This window comes from Corvus kubaryi, unplaced genomic scaffold (assembly GCF_017639235.1).
Source record: "Corvus kubaryi isolate FWS band 111438036 unplaced genomic scaffold, C.kubaryi_AGA036_p1.0 split1-37355, whole genome shotgun sequence".
In the NCBI taxonomy this organism is placed as follows: Eukaryota; Metazoa; Chordata; class Aves; order Passeriformes; family Corvidae; genus Corvus; species Corvus kubaryi.
The window spans coordinates 3,222,731-3,248,105 of NW_024582078.1; the positions used below are offsets into that span (position 1 = coordinate 3,222,731).

At 57.3% G+C, this 25,375-nt stretch overlaps 1 protein-coding gene and 1 long non-coding RNA gene across 2 annotated transcripts in view; both read left to right on the top strand.

Annotated features, from left to right (window-relative positions):
• Positions 1–24,987, top strand: part of MAPKAPK2 (MAPK activated protein kinase 2) — a 27,624-nt gene extending 2,637 nt beyond the window's left edge. The window contains exons 3-12 of the mRNA XM_042013326.1: positions 3–184; positions 19,283–19,422; positions 20,972–21,036; positions 21,667–21,746; positions 21,832–21,958; positions 22,218–22,293; positions 22,417–22,541; positions 22,798–22,883; positions 22,988–23,068; positions 23,605–24,987. Coding sequence (XP_041869260.1) covers positions 3–184; positions 19,283–19,422; positions 20,972–21,036; positions 21,667–21,746; positions 21,832–21,958; positions 22,218–22,293; positions 22,417–22,541; positions 22,798–22,883; positions 22,988–23,068; positions 23,605–23,748 — 1,106 coding nt within the window. The 3' untranslated portion in view covers positions 23,749–24,987. The remainder of the gene's footprint in view (positions 1–2; positions 185–19,282; positions 19,423–20,971; positions 21,037–21,666; positions 21,747–21,831; positions 21,959–22,217; positions 22,294–22,416; positions 22,542–22,797; positions 22,884–22,987; positions 23,069–23,604) is intronic.
• LOC121657693 lies at positions 12,490–17,906 on the top strand. The gene is made up of 2 exons (XR_006013690.1): positions 12,490–12,917; positions 13,892–17,906. It is a non-coding gene; the product is annotated as an uncharacterized LOC121657693 (long non-coding RNA).
• Positions 24,988–25,375: the final 388 nt, after the last annotated feature.

The window sequence follows — 25,375 nt, forward strand, 5'->3', positions numbered from 1 at the left end:
GCCGCCGCCGCCCGCCGCTCCCCCGCACGGGCCGCCGCCGTTCCCGGGGAAGGGCGGCCTGCAGATCCGGAAGAATGCCATCACGGACGACTACAAGGTCACCACGCAAGTGCTGGGGCTCGGCATCAACGGGAAAGTTTTGGAGATCTTCAGTAAGAAGAGCGGCGAGAAGTTCGCGCTCAAGGTGCGCGGGGACCCCCGCGCCGGGGACCGGGGGGGACGCGGGGACCGCGCGGGCGCTCGGCCGGAGGCGGCCGGGAGGGGCCGGGGAGCGGCAGCGGCGCTGCTGACAGTGATGGAAGGTGTCTGCTGCGGGGGGAAGGGGGTCCCGGCGGGGCCAGCGGCGGCAGCGGGGCCGGCCGGACAATGAGCTGCCGCCCGCCCCTCCGGCCGCGCTTTAATCTCGTCTTTTCCCCCCCCCCCCCATCAAGAGCAGCGAGACGCGGCTTTCCCGCTTTGTAGTGGGAAACGAAGCGAAATGACATGTTGGTAGCCCGAGGAGGGGGAAGGGGGGGGTCAGAAGTGGAGAAGAGACCGTGGCCTGGCTGGGATCCCCCTGGGGGATGCACATCTCGGAATGCCGGGGTCTGCATCCCCGAGTGTGGGGGCCACATCGCGGAACGTGGGGTTCCCTCCGTGGGCTGCTCGTGGTGTGTGGTGTAAGCACCGGCAGCTGCTCACTGTCCCCGTTCGATGTCCCCTCCCGGCTGTAACACCGAGCGACTGTCTTCCCCCGCTTCCCACAGGGAATATTTCAGCGTTACGATGTTACCCCTTGTCCCTAACTTGCTTCTCTTTGATAGGCGTAGATAAACAGTGGCTACAAGGTGTATTTGACCTCGCACTAGGTGATAAAATCCTTCTCCTTGTTTCCAAACGAGGTTTTCGAGCAAAGAGGGGAGCGTGTCTCCCTGCCAGCGAGGCTTGGGGAAGTTTGAATGGATTCCTGGCACGCCGGGTGACGCGGGAGCAAGGCTGTCTGCTTGGTGGGAGCGCCGTGTTCTCCAGCATCCGTGCAATTTGCGCCCACACATGAGCTGTTCCAGTCCTTGGCGTTACCTCGAGAACTGGGGAGGCTAAAAACACCCCACCTAAACCCGTAACCCCCCACCTAAACCTGTAACTCCCACCCAAACCCATAACCCCACTTCCTTTGTGTTTAGAGTTGCCCCTCTGTTGGTGTCTGGGGTTCCTAACCTGAGTGAGGGAACAAACACGGGGCTTTGGGGGCACAAGCTGTGCTGCAGAGGTGGTGGGCTGGGCAAGGTACTGAATGTCTGTGGTTAGGGAAGGGGGGTCAGTTAGGTGAGAAAAGTTTGGCTTTTCCTTCAGAAACACCAAAGACGTTGCTCGTAAGTACATCACCCGCGTTGTACTCCAGGGCGACATTGTATTGTCATCTCTTTGGGTTGAAAATTAGCGAAATCCTCTTCTGTTTTGACAGACGGGCTCCTCCTCGCCTCTGAAGTTGAGTCATGTATTTAAAGCACAGATCCCAGCACTTCCTTTTCGCAGCCCTGAAAGGGGAAGGATGGAGGAGGAGAGCGAGGCCGGAGGTTCCTGTGCCCACCGTGGCTGGGGCACGGGACTGGTGCTGTCACCCTGCCCGTGCCAGAGCGAGGGGTCAGGGTTTGCTGTCACGTGTCCCACGGGTTCCTTGGCTTGTTGGAAAGCCTCCTGGAGTGCAGGACTCCGAGCTGGGATGTAAGAGGGTGACACAGAGCGTCTGTGTGGCTCTTGCGGGGTGAGGTATATCTGACACTGAATCTCTTTTAGGAAGAGAGATTGTCTTGCCTGTCCCCTGTCCTGGCCTCTTCTGGCATCCCTGACAGGGAGGGACGAGTTCAGCTGAGTGGTTGGACGTGTCCCTGGCTTCTCAAAGAGCAGCACAGCTGCTACTGTAAGTGATTCCCTCCAGCACCTTCAAAACTGCTACGCTGGGAGTTTGGGCTCTGGTATGAGCCCATGGGTACCCGTCCTGCCCTCGTGAGTGTGAGCTACAGGCTTGGCTTATTCCATTGGGGTATTTGGACCAAGCTGCCGAGCCCAAACTTGGTGTGGGTGACTGCCCTAGACATGATGTGTGCTGACTTCATTCCCTCCTCGGGTACGCAGCCGGGCTGACGTCTCTGCTAGAGACCTGTGGAGAGGTATTTGGGTCCAAATTACTCATGGGCTTCATCAGAGTGGAAAGATGACCTAAAGCAGGATCCACAGAAGTGATTGCATCGAGTTGTCATGTTTCAGATGATGCTTAAAAGAATCCTGATGGCCCATTGCCAGGAGCCACAGCTGAAATCTGTCTGCTGCCTGCTTTGGTTGTGCAGTGAACCTTTCCATTTGGAGTGTCATTCTTTAGGGTTGCTCTTCCAAAATCTTGTATAACAATGCAATCCTTCACTGCAGGGTGAGACGCAGTTGTGTCTCTCCCTGATGGGAATGGTGTCTTCTGGTCAGGTTGTGCTTCCTCTTGGGAAGTCGTGAGCAACTTTTGTGTTGCTAAAGCTCTTTCTCCCAAATCAAGAGATGGATTTAGGTAAGGGTTTTGCTGAGAGTCACTTTGCTGAAGAGAACTTTTCAGTGCTCCAGGAGAGTTTCAGCTTGGAGACAGTGTTCTAGCAGCAGTGAAAACATTAAGGCCAATTTTCTTCTCCTTCCAGAGCAATAGTCCATGGCAGAGACACATCATTAAATGAGATGATGCTGTGTGCGAAGCGATGGATGGTAGTTCTGCTTGCTGTGTAGTACCTGGGTGAAAACAAGAGATTCCTCTGCTTTTCTTATAGATTCTTCTTCATCTTTCTGTACTGTAATTTTACTGTAATTTTTGGTACCTGAAGCGTGGCATCCCTGAATTATCTGGTGTGAAGCAGCCACGGATGGTTCCGGTCACCCATGACCTGACCCTGTTTGAAGCACGATGATCTGCTGCAGGGTGGGAACAGAAAGCCCAGGGAGAGGTGATGAATGGAGCTGAACTGCCTGGTTCCTTACCCCTTTCTTCCTTGTACCTTGGTGTGATTTATTATTAGGCAAAATTAGGCTTGTAATTTCTGTGGAGGCTGCTGTATGTAGGTCACTGCTGGCCTGACTTGGCAGGGTTTGCTGTGGTCAGGCTGCAGTGGTGGGGCTGGGAGCGAGGGCTCTTTGCCTACTGCAAATTCCACTTTTAAGACTAATCTTTGGGCTGGCTGCCTTAATTCCACGAGGAAATGGCAGCTAAGCCAGGCTGGAGAGTGGGGACTGGTAATGGCAGGTGATGAGTTTTTCTCTGTCGTACACATCGCTCGACGGAGCTCTTTGTGGAGCAGGTTTGCTTTAAAACAAATGAACAAACCTCGCTGCTGACTTTGGCTTCAAAGCAGGAGATCCTCACCTGGCTTGGTGAGTTTTGGAAGGGCTGGAGGAGCTCAGGGCCGTGGAGGCTGCTCGTGGATTTGCCCCTGTTTCTGGAGCATCCTTGGTGCTTTGGGGCGTGGTTGCGAAACACTCTCGGTCTCACTCTTGGTCTCATCAGATAATCTGTGAGTGATGGTTCCCCTGATGGAGAAGGAGGAAGGAGGATGGTGCTTATGGTTCAGTGTTCTGGGAAGTGCCTATCGTGGAATTAGGGCAGGCAGCTCGGAGCTGAGAACGGAGCAGCTCTGTGGACGAGCGAGTTCGGGTGGCCAAAGCACCCTGCGTCCCACAGCTTCGTTTGAGATCAAATGCTGTGTCCCTCCAAAAATCCATCTGGAAAAATATCCCTGGAGTGATGGAGTAGATGGAGATCCTGGGCTCGTGCTCATGGGAAGCAGCTTGCTCTGTCTGGTGTTCTTCTGCCCCTCTCTCAGTGGAGAGATGTTTTTTTTATTAGCCCTGCCATGTATTTCATGTAATCAGAAATGTCTTCGCTGTGGCCTTCTGTGCAAGCTGTGGTTGAAAAGCCGTGGAAACTGCAGTGACATCACCGGGACTTTTCCAAAGCGGTGGTTTATTATCTCATTGACCAAAGGAGCCTACTGACTTGGGGTTTGAGTTTGTTTAAACAATTTAGGATTTGCCATAGTCTCTTTTAAACACTTCACATGTTCTGAGCCGTCAGAACTATGACTGTGATGGACTGATAAGACCCGGGAGCAGGGGTTTTCTCTTTGGTACGTGCTCAGGAAGTGGCGGGGCTCTTCCTCTCAATAATAACCCAATGCCATCAGCCATAGGTCTTGCAAAAGACGTTTCCCACGTTTTCCAAGGTGGGGAACTGAGATGCAGTGATTTACTGAACGTCAGAGGCGGCGCTGGGCTGAGGAGCTGTGCTGCCTGTGCCTCGCAGGATGAAAACGCAGCCCCTGGATGTGTGATTTAATAATAGCCAAATACCACCAGGTAAAGTGATGATTTTGTCATTCGTACTGAGCCGTGCTGGCCTTTGGCAAGATTTGTGCCTTCCGTGCCATCACTTCACACACACGTTGGGAAAGCCTCGTTGCAGGACAGTGCTGGTTCAGGGGGCTGTGGAGGTGATGGCTCTGCCTCGGCAGGGAGGGATGCCGAGCAGAGGCTGGGCTTTGCCAGACACGTGCTCTGAAACAACCAAAACAGTTTATAAATAATAGCTGAAGCCGTGCAGCCTGAGCCAGGTCTCCTGGCATGTTTTGATCACGATGGGTGGGCACAAGTGATGAAAACTCCCGGAAGGTTCCTGCTGAGGAAGCCCAAAGGATCAAGTTGGTGACTTCTCTCTTCCCAGAAAGCTCTGGCCGTGCTCTGGTATCTGATGAGATGGATGAGCTCTTGCTGGGTTTCAGGGCGGTGCAGGTACGTGGGAGGCATCTGGAGGAGTGGCCGGGTCGGAAGTGGCCATTGGGCTGATCCTGTGGCACAGGAGCAGCATCACTCTGGGTTTATGATCTGCCATCTCCTGAGCCCTCCTGGTGGCCTCCTGTGCCCCACACCAGGGTGGTCCGAGGGCTTTGCTCTTTTCTAACCCATCCTTTTGCTGTGGTTTTGCTGTCTGCTGAGAAACTTGAGAGGGAAGAGCCCTCCTTCCTTAAGAAACCCTTTCCTCCTGCTCGGAGCACAAGCGGCCTCCCGACCTGCAGACGGCCCTCGCTGCAGAAGTCAGGCTCCTCTCCAAGCACAACTGGCCCCGCGCGTCTGGCCTCAAGTTGCAGCATTCAGGCAGCATGACCTCACCTCCTGGTTTCCAAGAATAACGTGCTGCCTCCCCTGCGCCACGCCGGGGCTGGCTGTGGGGCCAGGGCGGCTGCCACAGCCCAGCTCCAGGGCTCTGGCTTGTGCCAGGTGCCCCCAGGTAGCCCCGTGCCCACCCCAGGCTGCTCAGCTCCTCTGCCCTTTGTGGGCTGCAGAGGTGAGGCAGCAGCTGGGAGAGGGTCTTCAGGACCTGGCTGATCTTGCAGGCCTATTTTGGAGGAGGGAGAGTTGGAAGCAGAATCAGGGCGATCCCTCCACCAGCTCCAGAGGCTGGCATGGGAACTCAGCTTGGCCTGACCACTCCCCAAAAAACCAGTTTGGAGCCCGGGCAGTCACTGAGTCAGCATCGTGGTCATATCTGGGGGGACAGTGTTGGATTTTAGCAGCCCCTGAGAGCTGTATCCCACTGGAAGTGGGTCCCGTCTTCATTGCTGCAAGATGAGAAACCAGCCTGGTCTGGTGGAAGGTGTCCGTGCCCACGGCAGGGGGGTTGGAATGAGGTGACCCTCAAGGTCCCTTCCAACCAAACCACTCGGTGATTCTCTTGCTCTCTGAAAACATCTCCTTTCAGCTCTGGCTGGCACGAGGGCTGTGAGCGTGACCGGTGCCTGCAGGTTCCTTTTGGGGAGGACTCTCAGCTCTGGGGCTGGTTCCCCACAGGAGATGGATGGATGGGGAGCAGCGCGGGGGTTGGAGCAGGGCACGCAAGAGCAGGTCTGAATGCAGAGAGCTATAGCAGCCTTTTAAACTGTTGTTCCTTTGTACCCCGTGGCTGACTCGTTTCAAAGATTTCAGCCTTTTAAGATTTTACCAATTTGAGGTGGGGATTACAGCGGCTGGCAGGTTTAATGGTTGCATTAACTCGCTGCTCCTTTGTGTCCTGGGGTGGGGACTAATGGCCCTGAGTGCTGGTGGACCTGAGATGACCTGAAACAAAAAGTTCTGCTGGAGATGCTGTGAGCCACAAAAATATCACTTAGAAAGTGTCACTGGGAGGGGGACGCAGGATCTACTCTGAGCACTCTGGGAGCTCTCCTGTGGCTCCATTGTCCCTCTGGTGCTGCCGAGGAGGATGGTGGCATCTTCTTGTGGATAAGGGCACTGCTGTGCCAAAGTGCCCTGTCCCACTGGGGAGGGCAGGTGAGTGCTCTGGCTCAGGAGGTCTGCAGCTGGCACAGCCTTTGCCGTCATATGTAATGAGATTATTCAGGCCATTGGCGTCAGGGCCGCACGTGGTTCTGTGCCCGGCTGCCCTGCAAGCTGTAGCCTAAACCAGAGATAAAGTCCAAAATACAAACCCAGATCTGAATGTTCCTGGGGCGCCCAGCCAGGCTGGGACTTTGCTGCTCTGCTCTTGGTGTCCTTATCCGGTTTGGCCTATAGATTTGGGATCAGGGGAGGGATGGATTAATTTCCTTTGTCACCATAATTGAGTTTGCTGCCTCGTGTTGTGCTCTTGGCTGCAGGTGGGTGCCCCACTTGAACTCAACCTCTCCAGGTCTTCTGGCCCCAGAAGATGGGGGTCAGGCAGGTTTGGGGTCACTGCTGTGTGCCTCACACTCTGGATCAGGCTAAACCTGTGTAACAGCAGGCTGGGACTCTGCGCTGTCCCTTTCCCAAGGGCTGCAGCACCTCCTGGCTTGGGAGCATCTTCTGTTGAGCACTCGGGATCGGAGCAGCCACTCTTGCTCTCCTCCCGCGTCCTCTGGCCCTGGTGCGCGGCACCGAGCTGGGGCAGCCTCTCCAGAGGCTCCTTGCATGTCCTGCCAAGTGTGTGTTTTCAGGGAAATGTAGCTGGAACACAAGCCGGGGCTGCTGTGGAAATTTGGCAGCGCGTCTCCGTCAGGCTGCAATTCCAGTAGCGGCAGCTCATCCCGTAGGTGCGGGCGGGAGCCGGCTCCAAGGGGTGTTGCTTGGAAATGGGGCTGGAATCCTGGGTATCTCGGCCGGGCTGGGGGAAAAGCAGATGCAATCAGGTCCAAACAAACCCGAAAGTATGCATGTTATCCTCGGCTTAGTCTAACAAAAGCAGTAAATAAAATAAAGAGCAGGGGAGGTGTCTGGAGCAGGGATGTGTTTTGAATTCCAGTGGCAGTGAGCCTTATGGCAGCTCCCAGCTCAGTGCTAGGAACAACTTAAACTTGTTCTATTCCCACTTGTCTAGTGGACGGGCAGCGGCCACCGTGGGTGTCACTGAGCTGTCACCGTGGTGCGCTGGCTCCCACAGCCCTGCAGCTCCCCGAGCCAGGCTGCAGGAGCCGTTGTCACCTGTCCCAGCCTCCTCGGCCAGCCCGGTCCCCTCGGGGCTCTGCTGTGACTCTCTTCCTCTCGGGCCATTTCACAACCTGGCTGCCCGTTGTTCTGGGCAGATTTGCTGAGAGAAAGAGCCCCGGGCAGGCGGCTCTTGCGCAAGCGGCTCTGCCGGTGCTGGGAAGGGCGGGCTTACCAGAAAGTTTAAACTCAGGTTATCTCCTGGAAGTCATCAGAGCTGTGAATTTGGCATTTTCGGCCGGGTACCTCCCGTGCCTCCGGCAGAGCAGCGCTGGCACGGGAACAGGGCTGTTTTGGGGAGCCTGGAGGTGTTGCAGCCCTTGCTGGATGCCTGCTCAGGCTCCTGGAGAGAGAACATCTTCCCCCTTGCTGGCCCAGGAGCTTGGAGGAGGCTTGGGAAGCCCTTTACTTTTGTCCTCAGTGTCTCCCACAAGGAATGACCCTGCTCCTGGTGTGAGGGGCTGTGCAGCTCTGTTGGAGCAGGACACTGACATCTCCCTGTCCATCCCTCCCACCCTGCTTGTTCCACGTCGGAGTTCAGACTCCCAGTGTCTCTTGATGTAAGGAAGAGTTGCTGTAGAGAACAACTCTGCCAGGACATGAGATGCTCTGTGGACAGTGGGATTCAGCAGGGAAGTGCTCCATGTCCTCTGGGATTTTTGGAAGTGTCTTGGTGGTCCCATTCCCCAGTTCCTTGCTGCTGGAGGAGACAGCCAGCTCTGCGTGTCAGTGCTGGGCTGATGAAGCCTGGGTGAGGAAGATACTGAGGGGATTCTGAACGGGTTAAAATGTGGTCATTGGGTGCTGCTGAGCTGCAGCTCTGGCGGGTGCTGGGTGGGAGCCAGAGCTGCTTCCCGGGAGCTTCAGAGCGGGTCTGAGGCTTCTCCCTCCGCCGCAGCCTAGGGGAGCTCGTGGAAGATGGTGTTTGTCTGCCTCAGTGCAGTGCTTTGGGGTGATATTCCCTTTTCTGGGCCTTGCCTGGAGGAGCTGCAGGGCAGGGAGGGATCTGGCCCTGTGGGTCCAGTTAATGAGAGCAAGGAGAGGGTTTAGGCAGCTCTGTGTGTCCCGTTAGCTCAGTTTTGCCAGGCTCTGGCAGTAAGGGCAGCGTGTTCTTAGCAGGTCAAGCACCTCTGGCCTTAACCAAAGCATTCCTTTCATGTTTCCTTCTCCTCAAAGATTGCCCTGAAGCAACCATGCAAATGTCACTGAAGGAGGGTTGGCCTGGGACATGGTGCTGATGCTTCAAGGGTTTTAGTGACTTAACTCCTGCCCAGCACTGGACATCTGGATCTCGTAGCCACCTCGAATCCAATCCCCCCAGCAGCCCTGGACCCTTCCCTGTGTGAGAGACCGGGGTAGCGCAGTGTGGCTGCTGTTCACAGGGGCTGCTCAAGGCTTCATTTCTCCCTCTCACTCAGAAGACGAGGCTCTGCTCACTGGAGGCTCCATGGGGCTGCAGGGGCCGTGCCAGCCCCGCTGCTCCCCGCAGTGCCCCAGGCTCTGCTGCCGGGGTTGCGTGGGGAGACGCGGGGGCTGCCCGAGCCCTGGGGTGGGCGGCCGAGCCACACAAAGGCTGCCCTGTCTGCTCTTTGGCTTCCCCCAGCTCTAAGCTCTTCTCGTGAATAAGTGGGATTGAAAAAGCTTAAATTCATACAAAGCAGGACCCAGGAGCCCCTGGCCGACCCGGAGGGAGCAGCTGCCCCCTGCTCACCCCATGCCCTGGGGCTGCCCCCGCACCCCGGGGTCCCGGATAACGCTGCCCCGGGATGAGGGTGTGTGTAAGGCTGGCTGAGGGGAGAGGTTTCTTTTTAAAAGCTGGGTATGGGAATGCCCAAGAAGACCAGGCTGTTTGCCAAGCAAGCAGCAGTAGCTGCAGGAGGAGATTTTTCTGTTGGTTTGTTTAAATATCCGTGCGTTTATCCTTTTATCCCCTCTCCGTTTTAATCTAGTGGGCAAAATGAGTCCAAACCACTTGCTGCCTGTGGTATTTGGTAGGAAATCAAGAAGCCTGCTGGTAAACACTGTCAAGCAGTGGGGTACTGAGCATCCATGGGAGGATCAGTGGCTCTTTCCCGTGCCTTTTCCACACGGTTTTTGCTGTGTATTGAAAAGATGCAAGAGCACAAAACCTCTGCTGTCAAGCCAGGCTGGATCAGGTTTGATGGAGCTCTGAGCAACCTGGTCTAGTGGAAGGTGTCCCTGCCCATGGCAGGGAGTTGGAATGAGATGATCTTTAAGGGTTCCTTTTAACCCAAGCCACTCCATGATTCAACAACTCCTTGCTCTGTGTTGAGCCCAGCTTTGGTAATGCCAACAGGGGGGAGATTTCCCATCTGGTGTTTTTGGCAGTTTGAGCTCCCCAGGCACTTCATGGTGAGTTTTGCACACTTGTTGACAGAGGTGTTTTGAGGTGATGGTGCTGACTGGGACGCTGCTGCTCCGGGCTCTGTCCCAGCTTCACCAAACCTCCCCAGCGCCGGGGCAGCACGGCTGCTGCCAACAGGTGCCGTGGAGGCTCCTGGGGCTGCCAAAAGCCTGCAGGGAGCTAAGAATAGCCACCGTGTCCTGAGAGCTTTAATGTGGTGCCAGCAGGATGCAGAGAAGGGCTTTTTTTAAAATAGAAACACAACTGTGTTTTCCTGCTGGCTGAAGGAGTCTCGGGATGGCTGCTGGAGGAGGAGTGCCCTGCTCGGCTCCTGAGGTGGCAGGAGGCTCTCAGGTTTTCACTGCATTGCTTCAGAGCTCAGGATTTCCCCTAAAATACTGGCTGCTGTGGGTAAGGTGGAAATGCATGACCTTAGGTAGTGCTGGGTCTCGAGTCTGGGGTGTTGCTTGGCTCTTCACCCACGGGGGTTTCCACCAGCTCTTCTGCAGGTCCTGTTGGGTGCTGGGGTTGTACAACCTCTGTGTGATGGGAGAAGGAGGGGGAGGGTGGCCTGTGGGGCAAGGAGAGCCTGGGAGGCTGCAGTGAGAGCTCTGGGGGTGTTTGGGGAGATGGCGAAGGGGACGTGTGCCCCCAACCAGCTCTGGATCACTCAGTGGGGTGCAATCCCCTCGTGTCCCTCTGCCACTTGATTGCCATCCCCTCTCCTGGCACACATTGCTGCCTCTCTCCCTGCCCCAGGCATCCCAGGGTGGGTTCGTGCGTGGGAGCTGGTGGTGACAGAGGTTCGTGTCTGCTGTGCCATGTGAGGGGAGCAGGAGGAGGAGCAGGAGGAGGAGCAGGAGGAGGAGGAAGAGGAGGGCTGTTGGTGGCCGCGGGGTCCCTTCCTCACTGAGCACCTGCGCAGACAAAGCCCTGTTATGAAACCCCTGAGCTGCTCCCGGCCTGGCCTTTCCCTGCTCCAAACAAACCCGCAGCGGCCACCCAGCACGGGAGCTGTGTGTGCCACACCGGGAAGAGCCACAGTCCTGCTCCCAACACGCTGGCAGCCTCCAGGCTGCTGTGGGCATCGTGCCTGGTGCGGGTTCTCTGTGATTCCAGCCCCTTGGCACTGCTCGGGGGCTGCCAAGGTGGGTGGTGGTGCCAGCAGCCGGGGGGATGCTCCGCTCTGGATCCCTGTGGAGCTGGGCTGCACAGCCCGGGCTTATCTCAGCAAGGTGTTTGCTGTGCCCTGGTGTTGACAAAGCCCGTGACAGGGGTGAAACTGTGTTAAATAAACAGCTGAGGAAGGACAGAATGATGCAAAACGGTGCTGGCGTCACCGAGCTTCGGGGGTGCGTAAATGAAACCCTCCCCAGGCTTGGCACTGGTGGAGGAAACACATCCCGAGGCCGTCCTGCTCCCAGTGCCAGGGACGAGTGGTGCTTCAGGAGGGGTTGGCCTTGATGCAGCTTTGTGTTTCAGTTTGGTTTTTTTCCCTTCTTTAAGTACATATGTATGTATTTATTTATGCTGCTCTGTGTTGAAAGGCCGCAGGCAGGATCCCTGTGCTGGGGGGGTGGGTGGCAGCCTCTCCTCTGTCCTGTGGGGGGCCCTGCCCATGGGCTGAGCCCTGAGAAATTTCGTTTTTGGGCAGAGCTTGAGGCCGGGAGCTGCCGGGAAGCTGTGGGTGTTGTGGGGCTTCTTCTGGCAGGGCTTCACGGCTGCTCCGCTTGCAGGCGTGGGTCTGGGCCTCTCCCCAAAAATCACTTCCAGCTGAAACATTAAGGGAACGGGTGGACACGTCCAAAAATAAAAGCAGTTCTGGGATGTAGCTGTGGGGAATCCAGAGCTGTCCCTGGGGTCCGAGGTAGCGGTGGGGTCAGGCAGGGCTGTCTCCAGGGTCGGGGTGAGGCTGGTGGAGCAAGGGATGCTCCGAGTGCTGTGTGGTCTCTCTGACACTGAGGAGAAGCCCCTGGCTGTGGGGTGCAGGGCTGGAGGAGGCAGCACCGTGCAGTGCTGGTGATAAGGGGTTTTTTCAAGCTCTGCCTGTGGGAGGGAAGCACAAAGGACATAGGTCAGCCCTGAGTTAATGGTTTACATCAGTGTTTACTTCGAGATTAATCACACCTGCAAATATCAACCACTTCCTCCCATAAAAGCACATGTGTGCTTTTCCATTCGCGGCGTTGTCAGCTCTGATAGCAAATCTGGCAAGGAGAGGGGTTGGGAGGAGGAGCTGACCCCGGCCCTCAGCTCTGCAAAGAGGTGGAAAGTGAAGGTGGTGTGTGTGGAGCAGACCCTGCTGGCTGTGGCTGAGAAGATCTCCACCCTTCCAGTGGCTCCTTATTTTCCTTTCACTTTGTGTTGCGTGGATAAAAGGCCCCGGCAGAGGCAGCAGAGGCATGTGGGATCAGGGGTCTGGTTTGCAGAGAGCATCTGAGCATCCCCGCCCAGAATGGCTCCGCTCAGAGCTGGGCTGCGGCTTCCTCTGGCCCCAGGACAGTCGGTCCCTGCCCTGCTGAAACCCAGTGCTGTGGTGGCTCCTGGTGGGCAGTGACATCGGGGATGTCTTTAGAAATGGATGGGATGGGATGGGATGGGATGGGATGGGATGGGATGGGATGGGATGGGATGGGATGGGGTGGGATGGGATGGGTTGGAGCATTTTGGCCGTTGTGACCCCTTTGTCCCTGTGGGATCCATGGGGAGGTCCTGGCAGGGTGCTGCCTCCATCACTCTGGCCAGATGTGCTCCCTGGGACCTGTGGCACAGCAGGACGTGGGACCCTGTGACCGTGGCTCGTGCCTGGGCTGCTCCTGGCTCCTCACCCGGTGCCTCCTGGAGAGATGAGCCTCGGGTGAGTCAGCAAAACCCAGCGATGCTGCTGAGGGCTGGAAGGAAGAGGAGGATCCCAAAACAAAAACGTGGGACTGAATAGGCCCCTAATTTTGTTTTTCTCAGATAAATGAAGCCAAAACTCTTTATTTCTCTTCTTTAAACACCAGCCCCAGCCTGTTGCTGGGTGTGAGTCAGCGGGGATGCTTCGTGCTGCTGCCTTGTTGCCATTTACCTGCTCTGACTTCTTCCTGTGAGTTTCGCAGCCCCTTCCCGCCCACCTCCATCTCCTCCCTCCACCCTCATCCCCAATGCCTCCACCACGCTGCTACCCTCCCCTCAGCATCCAGGGTGCTACTCCTGGGTACCCACTTGGGCGCCTCATCTCCAGGATGCGCCAAGAACATTTTTGCTGGTGGGAAATGGGCTGTGCAGTGTGGGGCTGGCCGGGGGGCAGCGCCCCGCTCGCACGGGGGGCACGGGCCCCTGGCAGGTGGCTCTTATTTAAGCCCAGGCCTCTCTTCTGCTCCTCGCCTTTGTGTGCCTCGAGAGGCTTTTGTTGCCGCCTGAAAAGGCTGAATGGCTGCTGCATCTGTCGCAGGGGGAGAGCGGGCGAGGAAATGCTCAGCAGATGCCCCGGGCACGGGGGGCTGCGGGGCGGGGGCTCCCGAGCATCCCCCACCGGGCACGGACCCCCGTGGGACCCGCGGGCAGGGCAGCTGAGAGCTCAGGGGACCCGGGGTTGTGCAACGGTGGCAGGCGAGCGAGGCCTCTTGTGAAAGCACCGTGTAAGAGCTGCCTCTTCCCTCGCCCCATCGCCATCCTCCGCCCCGTTGCAACATCGCCCGCAGGAGCAGGGACGGGCGCGCTGCGACATCTGCCCCCGCCGCGACATCTGCCTCCTCCGCGCGCCGGCTGCTCCTGGCAGGGTTTTTAGCTTTCCCCTCGCTCACGCTGCCTCTTCATGCCTGGCTGGCTGCTCGTCTCGGGCCGTGCAGTGGGGAAGCTCTCCCTGAGCTCGCCATGGTGGCTCCAGGTCTTCCTCGGAGCGCTGCGATCATTCAGGCTGGGAGAATGTGGCCGAGCAGCTCGAGCGTGTGTGTGTCAGCTCGCGTTTGCTCGGCCTCGCTTGCCTCTCCTGTGTTGCTCCTCTGTTCGTAGCTCTTTCTAATCTAAATAATTCTCCCTTGCTGGGATCCTTTCTCCAACCTTTCCATTTTCCCTGAGGCGAGAGAACGTGGAGGATGGAGCTGGCCACGCTCGTGTTGGTCAAAGCCTCAGCATCCACCCGGCTCTGGTGGCACTGGCCCCTGTCCCTCTGGAAGGTGGGTAGCTGATGCCTGGTGCTGTCCTGCCGTGCAAACCGCCTTGGATGAAGCCACCTCCATCAGGGAGCAGAGCCACCCCTCCAAACAGTCATCCTGGGATGGCAGGACGGGGCACGCTGCGGGCAGGATGCTGCCGGACCCACGCGCGGCTCCTCCTCCTCCTCCTCCGGACGCGTCACCTCTGCTCTCTGGCTTTCCCCGGGCAAAACAAATGTGAGGATGAGGCTTCTGCCTGTTGTGTTGGGGCTTCAATCTGTGGCTCTTTGGGCGTGGGCAGAGCCGAAATGAAGCCCAGCTTGGGAAAGTCCCGTCACCAGGGCAGCCAGGCAGGTTGTGGTGGGTGTAAGCAGCGGGGATGGGGTTAATGTAAAGGTTTATGTAAGAGCCACGATGATGTGGGGGAGGTTTCCTGAGCTGCACCTTTAATTGTTATGGCCTTGTGGTTCAACCATGAATTTCCCTCTGTTTGGTAACACAGTTCCTCTTAGGGGCTCTGGGACTCGTGATTTTATTTCTCTTTCGTAGTTCATGAACACCAAAAGCGGAACCAGCTTTGCTGCTTCCATGTCCTTCTGCTGCCCTCTCCCTCCCAGCCGTGTCTGGCAGGGACTGGGACAGCTTTGGGTTCATTACCTGTGGGCTCCCCAAATATTCTGGCATTACAGGCTCGGTTCAATCCAGGCAGAGGTGGGAACAGCCTGTGCGAAGCTTCCAGCACCGGCCCTACAAATGTGTAAAGCAGCTGGCGCCAGTTGGCAGTGAGTTTGCAGGGGAAGATTAGAAGAGGAAAATCCTTTGAAGAGAAACCCTTTTGCTTTATTAGGAAAAAATGCTCCTTGCCCTGTGCTAGCCGGGTCAGGGGAATCCAAAGCCTGTGTGTGTGATCCAGGCAGGGGCAAGCTCTGCTTTGCTTCCCTGCTGATAATTTGGGGGATGACAGCCTGCCTCTCTTCGCGGTAGGTTTATTCTTACTGCAACTCAAGAAGAGTTTATTTTAACCCCTGTGGTGCAGACAGGTCCCGAGGGGAGCTCCTGGGGGTGGTTTGGGGCCTGGGTACACTCCTGCAGGCCCTGGTGGAGGGGTGGGTGCTGCATGGCCTGTGCTGTTCCGCTGGGCACTGTGAGGAGAATCGGGTGGGATCAGAATACACACGGAAATAAAACCACCCTGCCTGCAAGAGCAGCTGGAGCGCCCGGGGTGAGCGTGGGGCAGCCCTGGAAAACGGACAGCTCAACACCCCAGTGTGAGCCTGCTCCTCACTTTCCATGGAAATTGCCCGTGGGAGGTGAGTTTTTCCTGGGCAAGCTCTTGCACAGGGATATCCTGCCCATCTGAGTGTTCCTGGCTGGCCTAGGGGCAGCAGCGTTTGGGGCTGTGGTGGCACCCACAGCGAGGAGGGACGGTGGGACAGTGTCCTCGGCCACCTCCTGCCGTGCCAGGGGAGGAGGGAGCTTCCTGTCGTGACTCATGGAACATCATCCCAGGAGGAGGCGGCGAGACTGAAGAGACTGAATCAGTGGTGCCTGAGGACACATTCGGAGAGGGAACGTGAGCGTGGGCAGCTCCAGCCCCCTGCTCTGCTCCAGAGCTTTCCTTCCTTCCTTCCTCGTGCCCATCCACCTTTGCTGTGCTTGTCCTGAGGTGATGGGTGGGAAATTCAGCTCCATGTGATGCCGAGCTCTTCCTTGGAGCTGAAGCTCTTTTTTGATGCCTGCAGGCCCAGGCTGGAGCCTGGACTTAGGTTTGGGTTTGCTTAGACGGTGCTGTCCTGCAGAAACCCTGATGAGCTGTTTTGTTTTCAAGAGCTGCTTCCAGGGTTTGTCTTTCCAAGGTGGGGAAAAGCCCAGAGCTGCTGCAGGAGCTCCTGAGGAGCCTTTGCTGCTCTCAGGGTCCTGGACAGGTTGGGCTGGGCTGGGCTGAGCTGGGCTCTGGGCTGGGCTGGGCTGTGCCATCCGCTGATGGGAGCAGTGCAGGAGCCCTCGGCTGGAGGGCTCTAATGAAGCTAATGAGGGTGTTTAGCTGGGCATGGAATGGAGGGCTCTAATGAAGCTAATGAGGGTGTTTAGCTGGGCACGGAACTAATTTCTCTCGTGGCATATAAAGGCTCCTGGGGGAGCTGGGCTGAGCCAAGGCACAGGATGGCAGCAAACACCATCTGCCCAAATCTTGGAGGTGTCAAGCTGCTGAGAGGGGAGCTGGAATGCAGCTGAAAGCTGAATTTCCTCCCTAATTGCCAGGGGGGTGGAGTGGCTCTTTCCCTGCTTTCCCTCCTTTCCTGCGGGGAGGTGCCCTAGTGGGAAGCGGAGATGGGATGGGGCAGAGCTCTGGGCTGGCACAGCTGTCCTGGCTGTCCCCTGTGACGTTGAAGGGACACAGGGATGCTCTGTGATGACGAGCTGATGTTTGGAGATGTGCAGTGGCTGCAAATCTGAGCACCTAAAGCACCCAACAGCTGTAATGGGGAAGGGATGCAGCTCCTCCATGTCTGAACCCTGTCTGGATTTGCTCCGAGGTGGTGGCAGAGCTTCCTCTGCAGCGCTGCCCTTGTGCCCTGTCCCGGGGACACTTGTGTAACTCAGGGATCCAGTTACTGCCCGGCTCAGCTGCCCGAACCCTCCTCTCCAGCAGGAGCAGGCAGGCAGTGCAGCATTTTGCGTCTGAAATAATGAAGGCTTTGATCTCCAAGGAGCCCTCCTTTGGAAGGGAAACAGGAGACAAGAGCTGGAAAAGCTGAACTCAGAGCAGCTGTCGGGAGTTCCAGGAGCTTGTCCTGGCTGCTCCCATTGAAGGGTTAACCCTGGTTGTGTTCTGGATTACTGGGTTGCAAAATCAGCTGGGGTGGGATGGGGGCAGTTACGAGGTGATTTTCCCATCCCAGCCTCCTTGTTGGGAGCCAAGGAGCATAAATCTCGCTACGGTCACAGGCTGCCCTGGGCACCGGAGCTGCATCAGGGCTGTGGGCAGTGTTGCCAACCCCCAAATATGCTGGATGTGGAGTTCCTGTGAGCGGAGCAGTGCCAGGACATCACCCACCAGAGGTTTCACTGCTGGCTGGGGCTGGGGAATGGGAGGGAAGGTTGGAGCTGTGGGAGCTGCTGGTTCCCACCTAAAGAGGACGAACTGGTGGAAGTGCTGCTCTTGCCCCACCACTGCATCATGCTCGGCACGTTCCCGGCATCCCAGGGTACAGGGAGCCGGTGCCTGTGCTGAGGGCAGGAGGTTTTGGGGTGCAGCAGGTGATGCTGGGCCTGTGGGCTGCCTCTGCCATGGCTTGGCCATGCCCACGTCCCTCCTGCAGCAGCAATGGCCTTCCCCACGCAGCCTCTGCATCTGGCCTTCAACTCCCCCTCATGCTGCTGCCACTGGGAACATTTCCTAAATTAACCAAATCATTCCCTTAACGAGGCTTAATCTAAGCCTCTCCATCACCTCTCCATGCCCAGCCAGCGGGAGAGCAGAGGGAGTAGCTGGATCACAGCTGGGTGTTCCAAGAGCTCCGGGGCAGCTGTTTGCTCCCGGAGGTTGTCTGGGTACAAAAGCAAATATCAGGGCTGTGCTGGTGCAGGTAATGGAGGCTGCTGCCTCCTACTTCATTAGAAATCCAATTAATCTCCTATAAAAGCACTCAGAGTGACCTCTAAAAATGGGATGTATTTTGCTGTACCTCTGCTGTTTGTCTTGTGCAGAATGATGTTAACTAGCTGCTTCCTGCTGGTCCATTTTCCCAGTGCATAATTGCAAATTGTTTTGTTTTTTCTTTTCTCTTCAGCTTCCTGGCTCTCCATGCCAGGCCCTTCTGAGTGGGGCTGCAAATAGCCAGGCTTTTCTCCAGGCCCTTTGCATGGCTCCTCGGGGGGCTGGTGTTACTCCTGCTTATGGTTTTGGCTTCTGCAGGATCCAGTTTTTAGGGTAATTAAGCAATAGAGGAGCAAGGAGGGCCTGTCCAACCTCCTGCCCTGTCTTCCTTTTGCCCCGGGGCTGTCGGTGCCTCGGTAAAGGAGTTGTGCAAAGCTTGGCCGCTTTGGTCCTGCTGAGCTTCCGATGGTTTGGTGCTAGCAGCCTCCCTACCCCACATCCAGCACAGGTTCCCACAGGTTTCCTCTGCCTCGGGAAGCAGGAGAGCTGAGGAGGTGGGAGAGGTGTGACCCAACCCCGGGGATGGTGTTTGGGGTGGGTGGCTGAAGGGCACATCCTGTCTGTGCCTTTCCCTGTGGCAAAGGACGAGCGCAGTTCCAGGCAGGGGTGCAGATCACTGTTCCTCTGCCAGGGCAGCACCACCAGCGAGTGTTTAATCTGTCAATGGGAAGCGTGTGGTTTTTGGGGGTTAAACCTTGTTCCTGTGAAATCCCCGCTGCGCTGGGCACCACCCTGGGTCCTGCAGAGCATCCCAGGGCTGATGCTTCTCCTCTCCTGGAGTGTGTCTGGGAGAGGTCAGCGGGGTCAGAAACGCTTTTCTGTCTAAATCTTGGTAAAAATGACCAAAGCTGCTGTTTCCTGCAGGGTGGGGGTGTGTTTCCACATCCCCACTGCTGCTCCGATGTGCAGAGCTGCTCCGGAGCAACACCCTCTGAGCCCGGCTCCGAAGGCTGCCCGAGACAGGAAGGAAAATGAACTGTGCTCAAGATAGAAATGTTTGTTGTTCTATATTTAGGAGCACAATAATTAAGGCTGGTTATTTGTCCTGACAAACATTGTAATTAATAGTCCATGGCAGACAAGCAAATCCTTCCTGCACCTGGGAACTGTGAGTTGTCTTTGGGAAGGGCAGGGGGCTCATTGAAGAGCTGCTGTTTAGGGAACATCTGGATGTTTGCTTTGCCTGCTCCCCAGGCACGGGTGCTGCTGGGCTCTGAATCTGTGGTGAGGGAGCTTTTGTGGTCAGGAGGGCTCCATGGAGCAGCAGGCTGATGGATGGGAAATAACGGGGGACAGCAAAGGGGAGAGCGAGGATGCTTGGTGGCACCCAAGGGTGCAGCGGTGGAGGTATCAAGGTGCAGAAATTGGCTCGTAAATGCAGTAGATCTTGCTGGTGGGGCACAGGGAGGTGAGAAGTGGCCGGAATAAGCTTTTACCAGCCTTGGGAGGAAGGACAAAATGCTGAGGGCAATCGTCTTCTCAGTGTTCCCGCTAGATGGGGATGGAGGCATTGTCAGAGCGCTCTCGCCGCGCCCGCGGGGAGCGCCCGGCCCTCGCCCCCGCGTCCTCTCGGGTGGCCACGGTGCCAGCCGGGGGTCATGACCCAGCTCCCCGGGGTGGCTCAGGGCTGACGGGGTCTCTCTTCTCCCACAGATGCTGCAGGACTGCCCCAAAGCCCGCAGGGAAGTGGAGCTGCACTGGCGAGCGTCGCAGTGCGCGCACATCGTCCGCATCATGGACGTCTACGAGAACCTCTACCAGGGCAGGAAGTGCCTGCTCATCGTCATGGAGTGGTGAGTGCCCACCGAGGAGCACCCGGCCCTGCAGGGCGGTGGGGTGGTGCCAGAAGAGGGGTGGGCATCTTCCAGCACTGGGGATGCCAGGGGGATGCAGCCCGTGAGCCGCAGCGATGCCGACCCGGGCAGAGGAGCTGGCGTTGGAGGGACGGGGACACGGCAGGGGCTGCGCCGGCTCTGAGTCATTCTGAAAACGCGCTCGGCTCTGCAAGGCTCAGGGCCTGTGGTTCTCACAGGTGGGTCATAACCAAACTGGCTTTGGCCATCGAAAGCCGGGGTAGGCAGCGGGTTCCTGGCAGCCCAACAGCCTGCGGGGGATGCGTGGGGCGGCAGCCAAGCCGAGCTGGCACCTCTGGTACTGCCCTGGCACCTCCTGCAGCGGCAGCTGAGCGGCTCTGGTTTGGGTAGGTGCTTAGTATTAACCTGGGGACGAGGAAGAGGAATGAAGGGGAAAGTATTGAAACCACATCCCAACCGCAGCTGTGATTTAATGCAGCTTCCTTGCCAAAACCTCTCCTCTGGCAAGCTGGTAGATCGCCTGGGGGGGCAGCGGGTGCAGGAGCACCACGAGCAGCGCTGGGGCAGGCGGCACAGCAGCCCCCAGAGCAGCTCCTGTGGGGGAACAGGCACCTGAGAACCACCCTGGGCAGCCAGGGATGGGAAAGGGCTGTGGGGTGGGGAAAGAAAGAGTGGCTGAGGGGTAGGAGGAGGGTCCCCTGTGACCGAGGGATGCTCTGGGGTAACGCCCCGTCACAAGGCAGGGTTTGACTTCCAGCAGGAGCAGGGCGTGTCTCCATCCTCACAGGCTCTGGATCCATCCTGACGGGCTCTGTGCAGCACAGGGCCCCGGGGGCTGCAGGATATTGCTGTTGCAGATGTCGAGTGAATGTCAAGGAGATGCTATCGGGCCTGGGAAAGCCAAACTGTATCTGCTTGAGTCAGATAAGGCAGGGGCAGGAAGTGCCCTTATCCCCGATCTCATGGAGAATTCTCCCGGATCTCAGTCCTGATCTCTCTGGGAGCTGCATTTTCCCTGAGGGTACCTGGGGAGGAACCCCACCAATGGTTCCTCACATGGGACCTTGCTGTGCTGCAGTGGGGCCCAGCCTCTGCCTCCCCCAGCCTGGGGAGCCCATTGTGACACTGCTGATGTCTCACTCCTCCCCTGAGCTTTGCTCAGCACTTCTGTGCTGGGTTATGGTGCTGCCGAGGGACTTGGCTTGTGAGCAGAAGGAGGCCACGTGTGCTGGGAGTGCTCTCACCAACTTTGAGCCACGTTTGCTGCCTTTACTGTAAATGTGTTTCTGTGGGCTGCTGGGGTGACCACGTCCGCCCGCGCCTCTGCCAGCACAGAGCCGCTGCCCTGCTCGTTTCGGGAAGGAGGAGGCTCTGAAACGCCTCAGAAGCAGCAGCCCAAGGACTTGGATAAGGGGATTGTTTCCTGCTGAGCTCATGCAGCTCCTGGCTGAGCAGCAGAGGGTTTGGGGCAGCTTGTGGCAGTGTGAGATGGACCCGCAGCGTGTAACACTGCATGTTTCTCTTCCAGCTTGGATGGCGGGGAGCTCTTCAGCCGGATTCAGGACAGGGGAGACCAGGCCTTCACAGAGCGGGGTATGGAGCCCATGTCCTGCTGGGGTTTCAGTCCAGCCCATCCCCTCAATGCCCTTTTTAATCCCCAGCAGAGTTTTGCACTGAGGAATGAGGGATGTGGGTGCAAGGGCCCTGCTTTTCATGTGCACTTGAGAGCAGGGTTAGGGGCTGTTCCACACCCTGTCCATCCCGCTCAGAAACACCCACCTCCCTCAAAAAATGAAGTCCACTGGCTGTGGTTCTTGTGGATCTCATTGATCTCATTCCCTCTACTCCTGTGGCCAGAAAAAGCAACCACACACCCCAAACTCTGAGCCTGTTGCCCCCTTGACTTCCCATCCTAAGGGGAAGCCTTTCCCAGCTGGATTCCTTGCTGATTGGGTGTCCTAAATGGTGCAAGCCCCTCCTTGGTATTAGGGTCAGGGGCTGGACTCTGCCCCATCCCTTCCCCTGGGGCTTGCTAGGAGTTGCAGGCTCCTTACCCGGAGATGGAGAGTGGCAGAGGCTCCATGGCAAGGGGGACTTCAAGGAGAGAAAACCCCTTTGACCTCAGCCAGGTTCTTTGACTCCTGGTTAGTGGAGTTACCCAGAGAGTGGTGCCCTTTTTTTACTTGCTTGTGAAGGCTTCTGATGGTTTCTTTGCTCCTTCAGAGGCTTCAGAGATCATGAAGAGCATTGGGGAAGCCATCCAGTACCTGCACTCGATCAACATCGCGCACCGGGACGTGAAGGTACCACCGTGGGCCCCCCTCGGCTGTGCCAGGGCCAGGCTGCCCCAGCCCTGCTGCTCACTCCTCCTTCCCTGTGTGTTCCCAGCCGGAAAACCTCCTGTACACCTCCAAGAGGCCCAACGCTGTGCTGAAACTCACCGACTTCGGCTTCGCCAAGGAAACCACCACGCACAACTCCCTGGCCACCCCGTGCTACACGCCCTACTACGTGGGTGAGTGCCTGGGGGTCTGGGCTCGGGGGTTTGCAGGGCTGGGTGGGGTTTGGAGGGTGCCACGTCCATCCCATCACCTCTGCATCCAGCCTGGAGCCTGAGCTGCCGCAGGGAGCTGGGGACAACACTGCACTGCTCCAGGCAGCGCTTCCCAGAGTGCCCGGAGCTGCGGGCGGCTCTTGGTGTCTCCGTGGGACGTCAGAGCCCTCTCACCCAGTGCTGCTGCTTGGATTTAGGATTTTCTTTCTGTCTTCACCAGCCCCAGAGGTGCTGGGCCCAGAGAAGTATGACAAGTCCTGTGACATGTGGTCCCTCGGTGTCATCATGTACATTCTGTAAGTCTGAGGGTTCCTCTCCCTCCTGCCGGGCTCAGCTCCTGGCACTGCCTTGTGCCCTGCAGGTGCTCCTGGGGAGGGTTTTGGGGTGGCACATTGACTCTGTTCCCTCTCCTGGTGCAGGCTGTGCGGGTACCCCCCCTTCTACTCCAACCACGGCCTGGCCATCTCTCCTGGCATGAAGAAGCGAATCCGAATGGGCCAGTACGAGTTCCCCAATCCTGAATGGTCCGAAGTGTCAGAGGAAGGTAAATGTGCTCCCTGCGGTGGCTGTCCCCAGGCTGAGGTCTCCTTTTGAAGGCTGGGGGGAGCCTGGGTGTGTTGGGGTCACCTCTCAGGGCTGCAGCGTCGTCACTTCTGCTGGAGAGGCTTTTGCTGCAGGCTTTGTGCAGGGTCAGGTGTGTGGCACACAGGAGGGGTGTGCAGGGGTTTTGGGGCTGGGGTTGGAGCTCTGGAGAGCCCTCTGGGAGCTGCTGGCTCCTGACCCTGCCCAAACCCTTGCAGTGAAGCAGCTGATCCGCAACCTGCTGAAGACAGACCCGACCCAGCGCATGACGATAACGGAGTTCATGAACCACCCCTGGATCATGGTGAGTGTGGGGAGGGGGGGGGGGGGGGTGGGGTGGGGGGGGGTGGGATGGGATGGGATGGATGCCTGGGGCTCCCAGCTGACGCTTCTCCCCTCTCCCGGCAGCAATCCATGCAGGTACCCCAGACCCCGCTGCACACCAGCCGTGTGCTGAAGGAGGAGAAGGACCTGTGGGAGGATGTGAAGGTAAAGCCTCGCTCTGTCCCTGTCCGCAGCGCTCTGCACCCGGCTGTCACCTGGGCACTGTCCTCTCCTGTCTTACTGCAAACATTCACCGTCCCTGGAAGTGTTAGAAACTGTGCAGATGTGGCACTTGGGGACAGGATTTAGTGGTGGAGCGGCCGTGTTGGGTTAACCATGGAATCAGAGAATGGTTTGGGTTGGAAGGGACCTCAAATGCATGGAGCAGCCACTGTCCCAGGCTGCTCCAAGCCCTGTCCAGCCTGGCCTGGGACACTGCCAGGGATCCCAGGGCAACCACAGCTGCTCTGGGAATTCCGTCCCAGCCCCTCCCCACCCTCACAGGGCAGAACATGGTTGGGCTCAATCATCTTGGAGGGCTTTTCCAACCTGATCGCTTCCACGATTCCGGTTTGGTGTGAGCGTGCTGGCTCTGGGGCAGAGCTGTGCTTGGGAGGGAGCTGGAAAATTTGGCAGTGGGACACTCAGGCTCTGGGGACCCGGGGGGGCTTTGCTGATGGCTCTGTGCCCGCTGCCCGCAGGAGGAGATGACCAGTGCTCTGGCCACCATGAGAGTGGACTACGAACAAATCAAGATCAAGAAAATCGAGGATTCCTCGAACCCGTTGCTGATGAAGAGGAGGAAGAAAGCCAACCCCCCCGAGCCCGCCGCGCTCCCCCACTGAGGGCCCCCGCGCCCGCCGGCCCTCGAGAAAGCAATAACTATATATATATATTTTTAAAAAAAAAAAAGACAAAAAGAAACAGACTGTTCTATCGAGCGCATGGAATTCAGACATTTATACCAGACTAGTTATTTTTAGCTACTCACCTGTGTTTCTGACCTTTCTGGAGCAGGTGGTAAGAGCCCCCCTGAGATCCACACCTGCAGCCAGGGATTTTTGTCCTGTAGGTGAATGCCGCCAATAATTGGATTTTTATTTTTCTTTTGTGAAACAGTTTTGATTTATATATATATATTTTTTTTTTCTCCTTCCTTCCAAAGACATGGAAACTCCTGTGGTGACCTTTTTAGGGTATATAACGTATAAATATTTTTTAAAAACTACTGTAGAGCTGAAACCCAGACAGTGTTCCCTGTGTGGATGCTGGCTAGAGACGGGCTCCAGGCTTGGGAGCGGGGCAGGGAAGGAGAGCTGCCCTCCCCCCTGTCCTGCTGGCATGAGGGGGGGTCCCTGTGGCCACCAGAACTGCTGCTGTTAAAGCACAGGAGCCAAAAAGCAGCGCCCCACCCCTCCCTGAGCTGAGCTGGAGCCTGGATCTGCCTGGCAGCGCCGTCCGTCTGTCCGTGCGTGGGGTGTGTGTCGTGTCCCTGAGCCTGGAGCTGCTCGTGGCTCCCCCTCCGTGGCCTGGACCTGTGCCTGGAACACAGCTCTGACCTCAGGGGTGGGCAGGGGGTGGGCAGGAGCTCCTGCAGCCCCAGCCCTGCAGGGATGTGTTACAGGTGTGTCCCCCCGACCCCATGCCCAGCCCCGGGGAGGTGCTGCCCTGGGGACAAGTGGGTGGCAGGGGAGGGGTGGAGGTGGCACAGCTTGAGCCAGGATGGCAGCGCTGACCCCTCCCTGGCTGGGGCTGGGGGTGCTGCTGCCCCCCCAGTGTGGCTCCTGCTGGGAGCAGGGTGGCTGCTCTGAAGTCTTTAGTCCATGAATTATTATTATTATTATTATTTGTCACGATGTTTCACTTCGTTAAATGTGTTTGAATGGGGAAAAACAACTTTTTAAGGCGATGTTTAGTTTTTAGGCGATCTTTTAGACACTGTATGGAATTTTAATTTGTTTTGAAAACCGGTTTTTATCCCTTTTTTTTTTTTCCTTTTTTTTTAATTATTTTTGTCTGTTGGCTTGTACTAATCTTCCCGGTCTGCTCTTCAGTCCTTTGGATTAAAGACACTTCAAGCGTCACCCAGTCTCTCCTCCTTTCTTGTGTGGCTGTGAAGAGTCCCCCCAGTTCTCCTGCTGCTCTCCCCGTGTCCTAAAATTGCTCTTTTTTCCCCCAGAGAGGCTGAGCTCCGCAGGATGTTCTCCAGGGGCACAACATCCCTTTACCTGGGGACAGCTGCTCGAGCTTTGGTGGCTGCTGCAGAGCGAGTTCCCTCCCCAGCATGTGTCACCCGCCCTGGGCTAGGGCTCTGGGGCTCTGGGACGGTGTGGGGTGATGGTGTGGGACGGTGTGGGATGGTGTGGGATGATGGTGTGGGATGGTGTGGGACGGTGTGGAACAGTGTGGGATGGTGTGGGACGGTGTGGGGTGATGGTGTGGGATGATGCAGGATGATGCAGGATGGGGTGG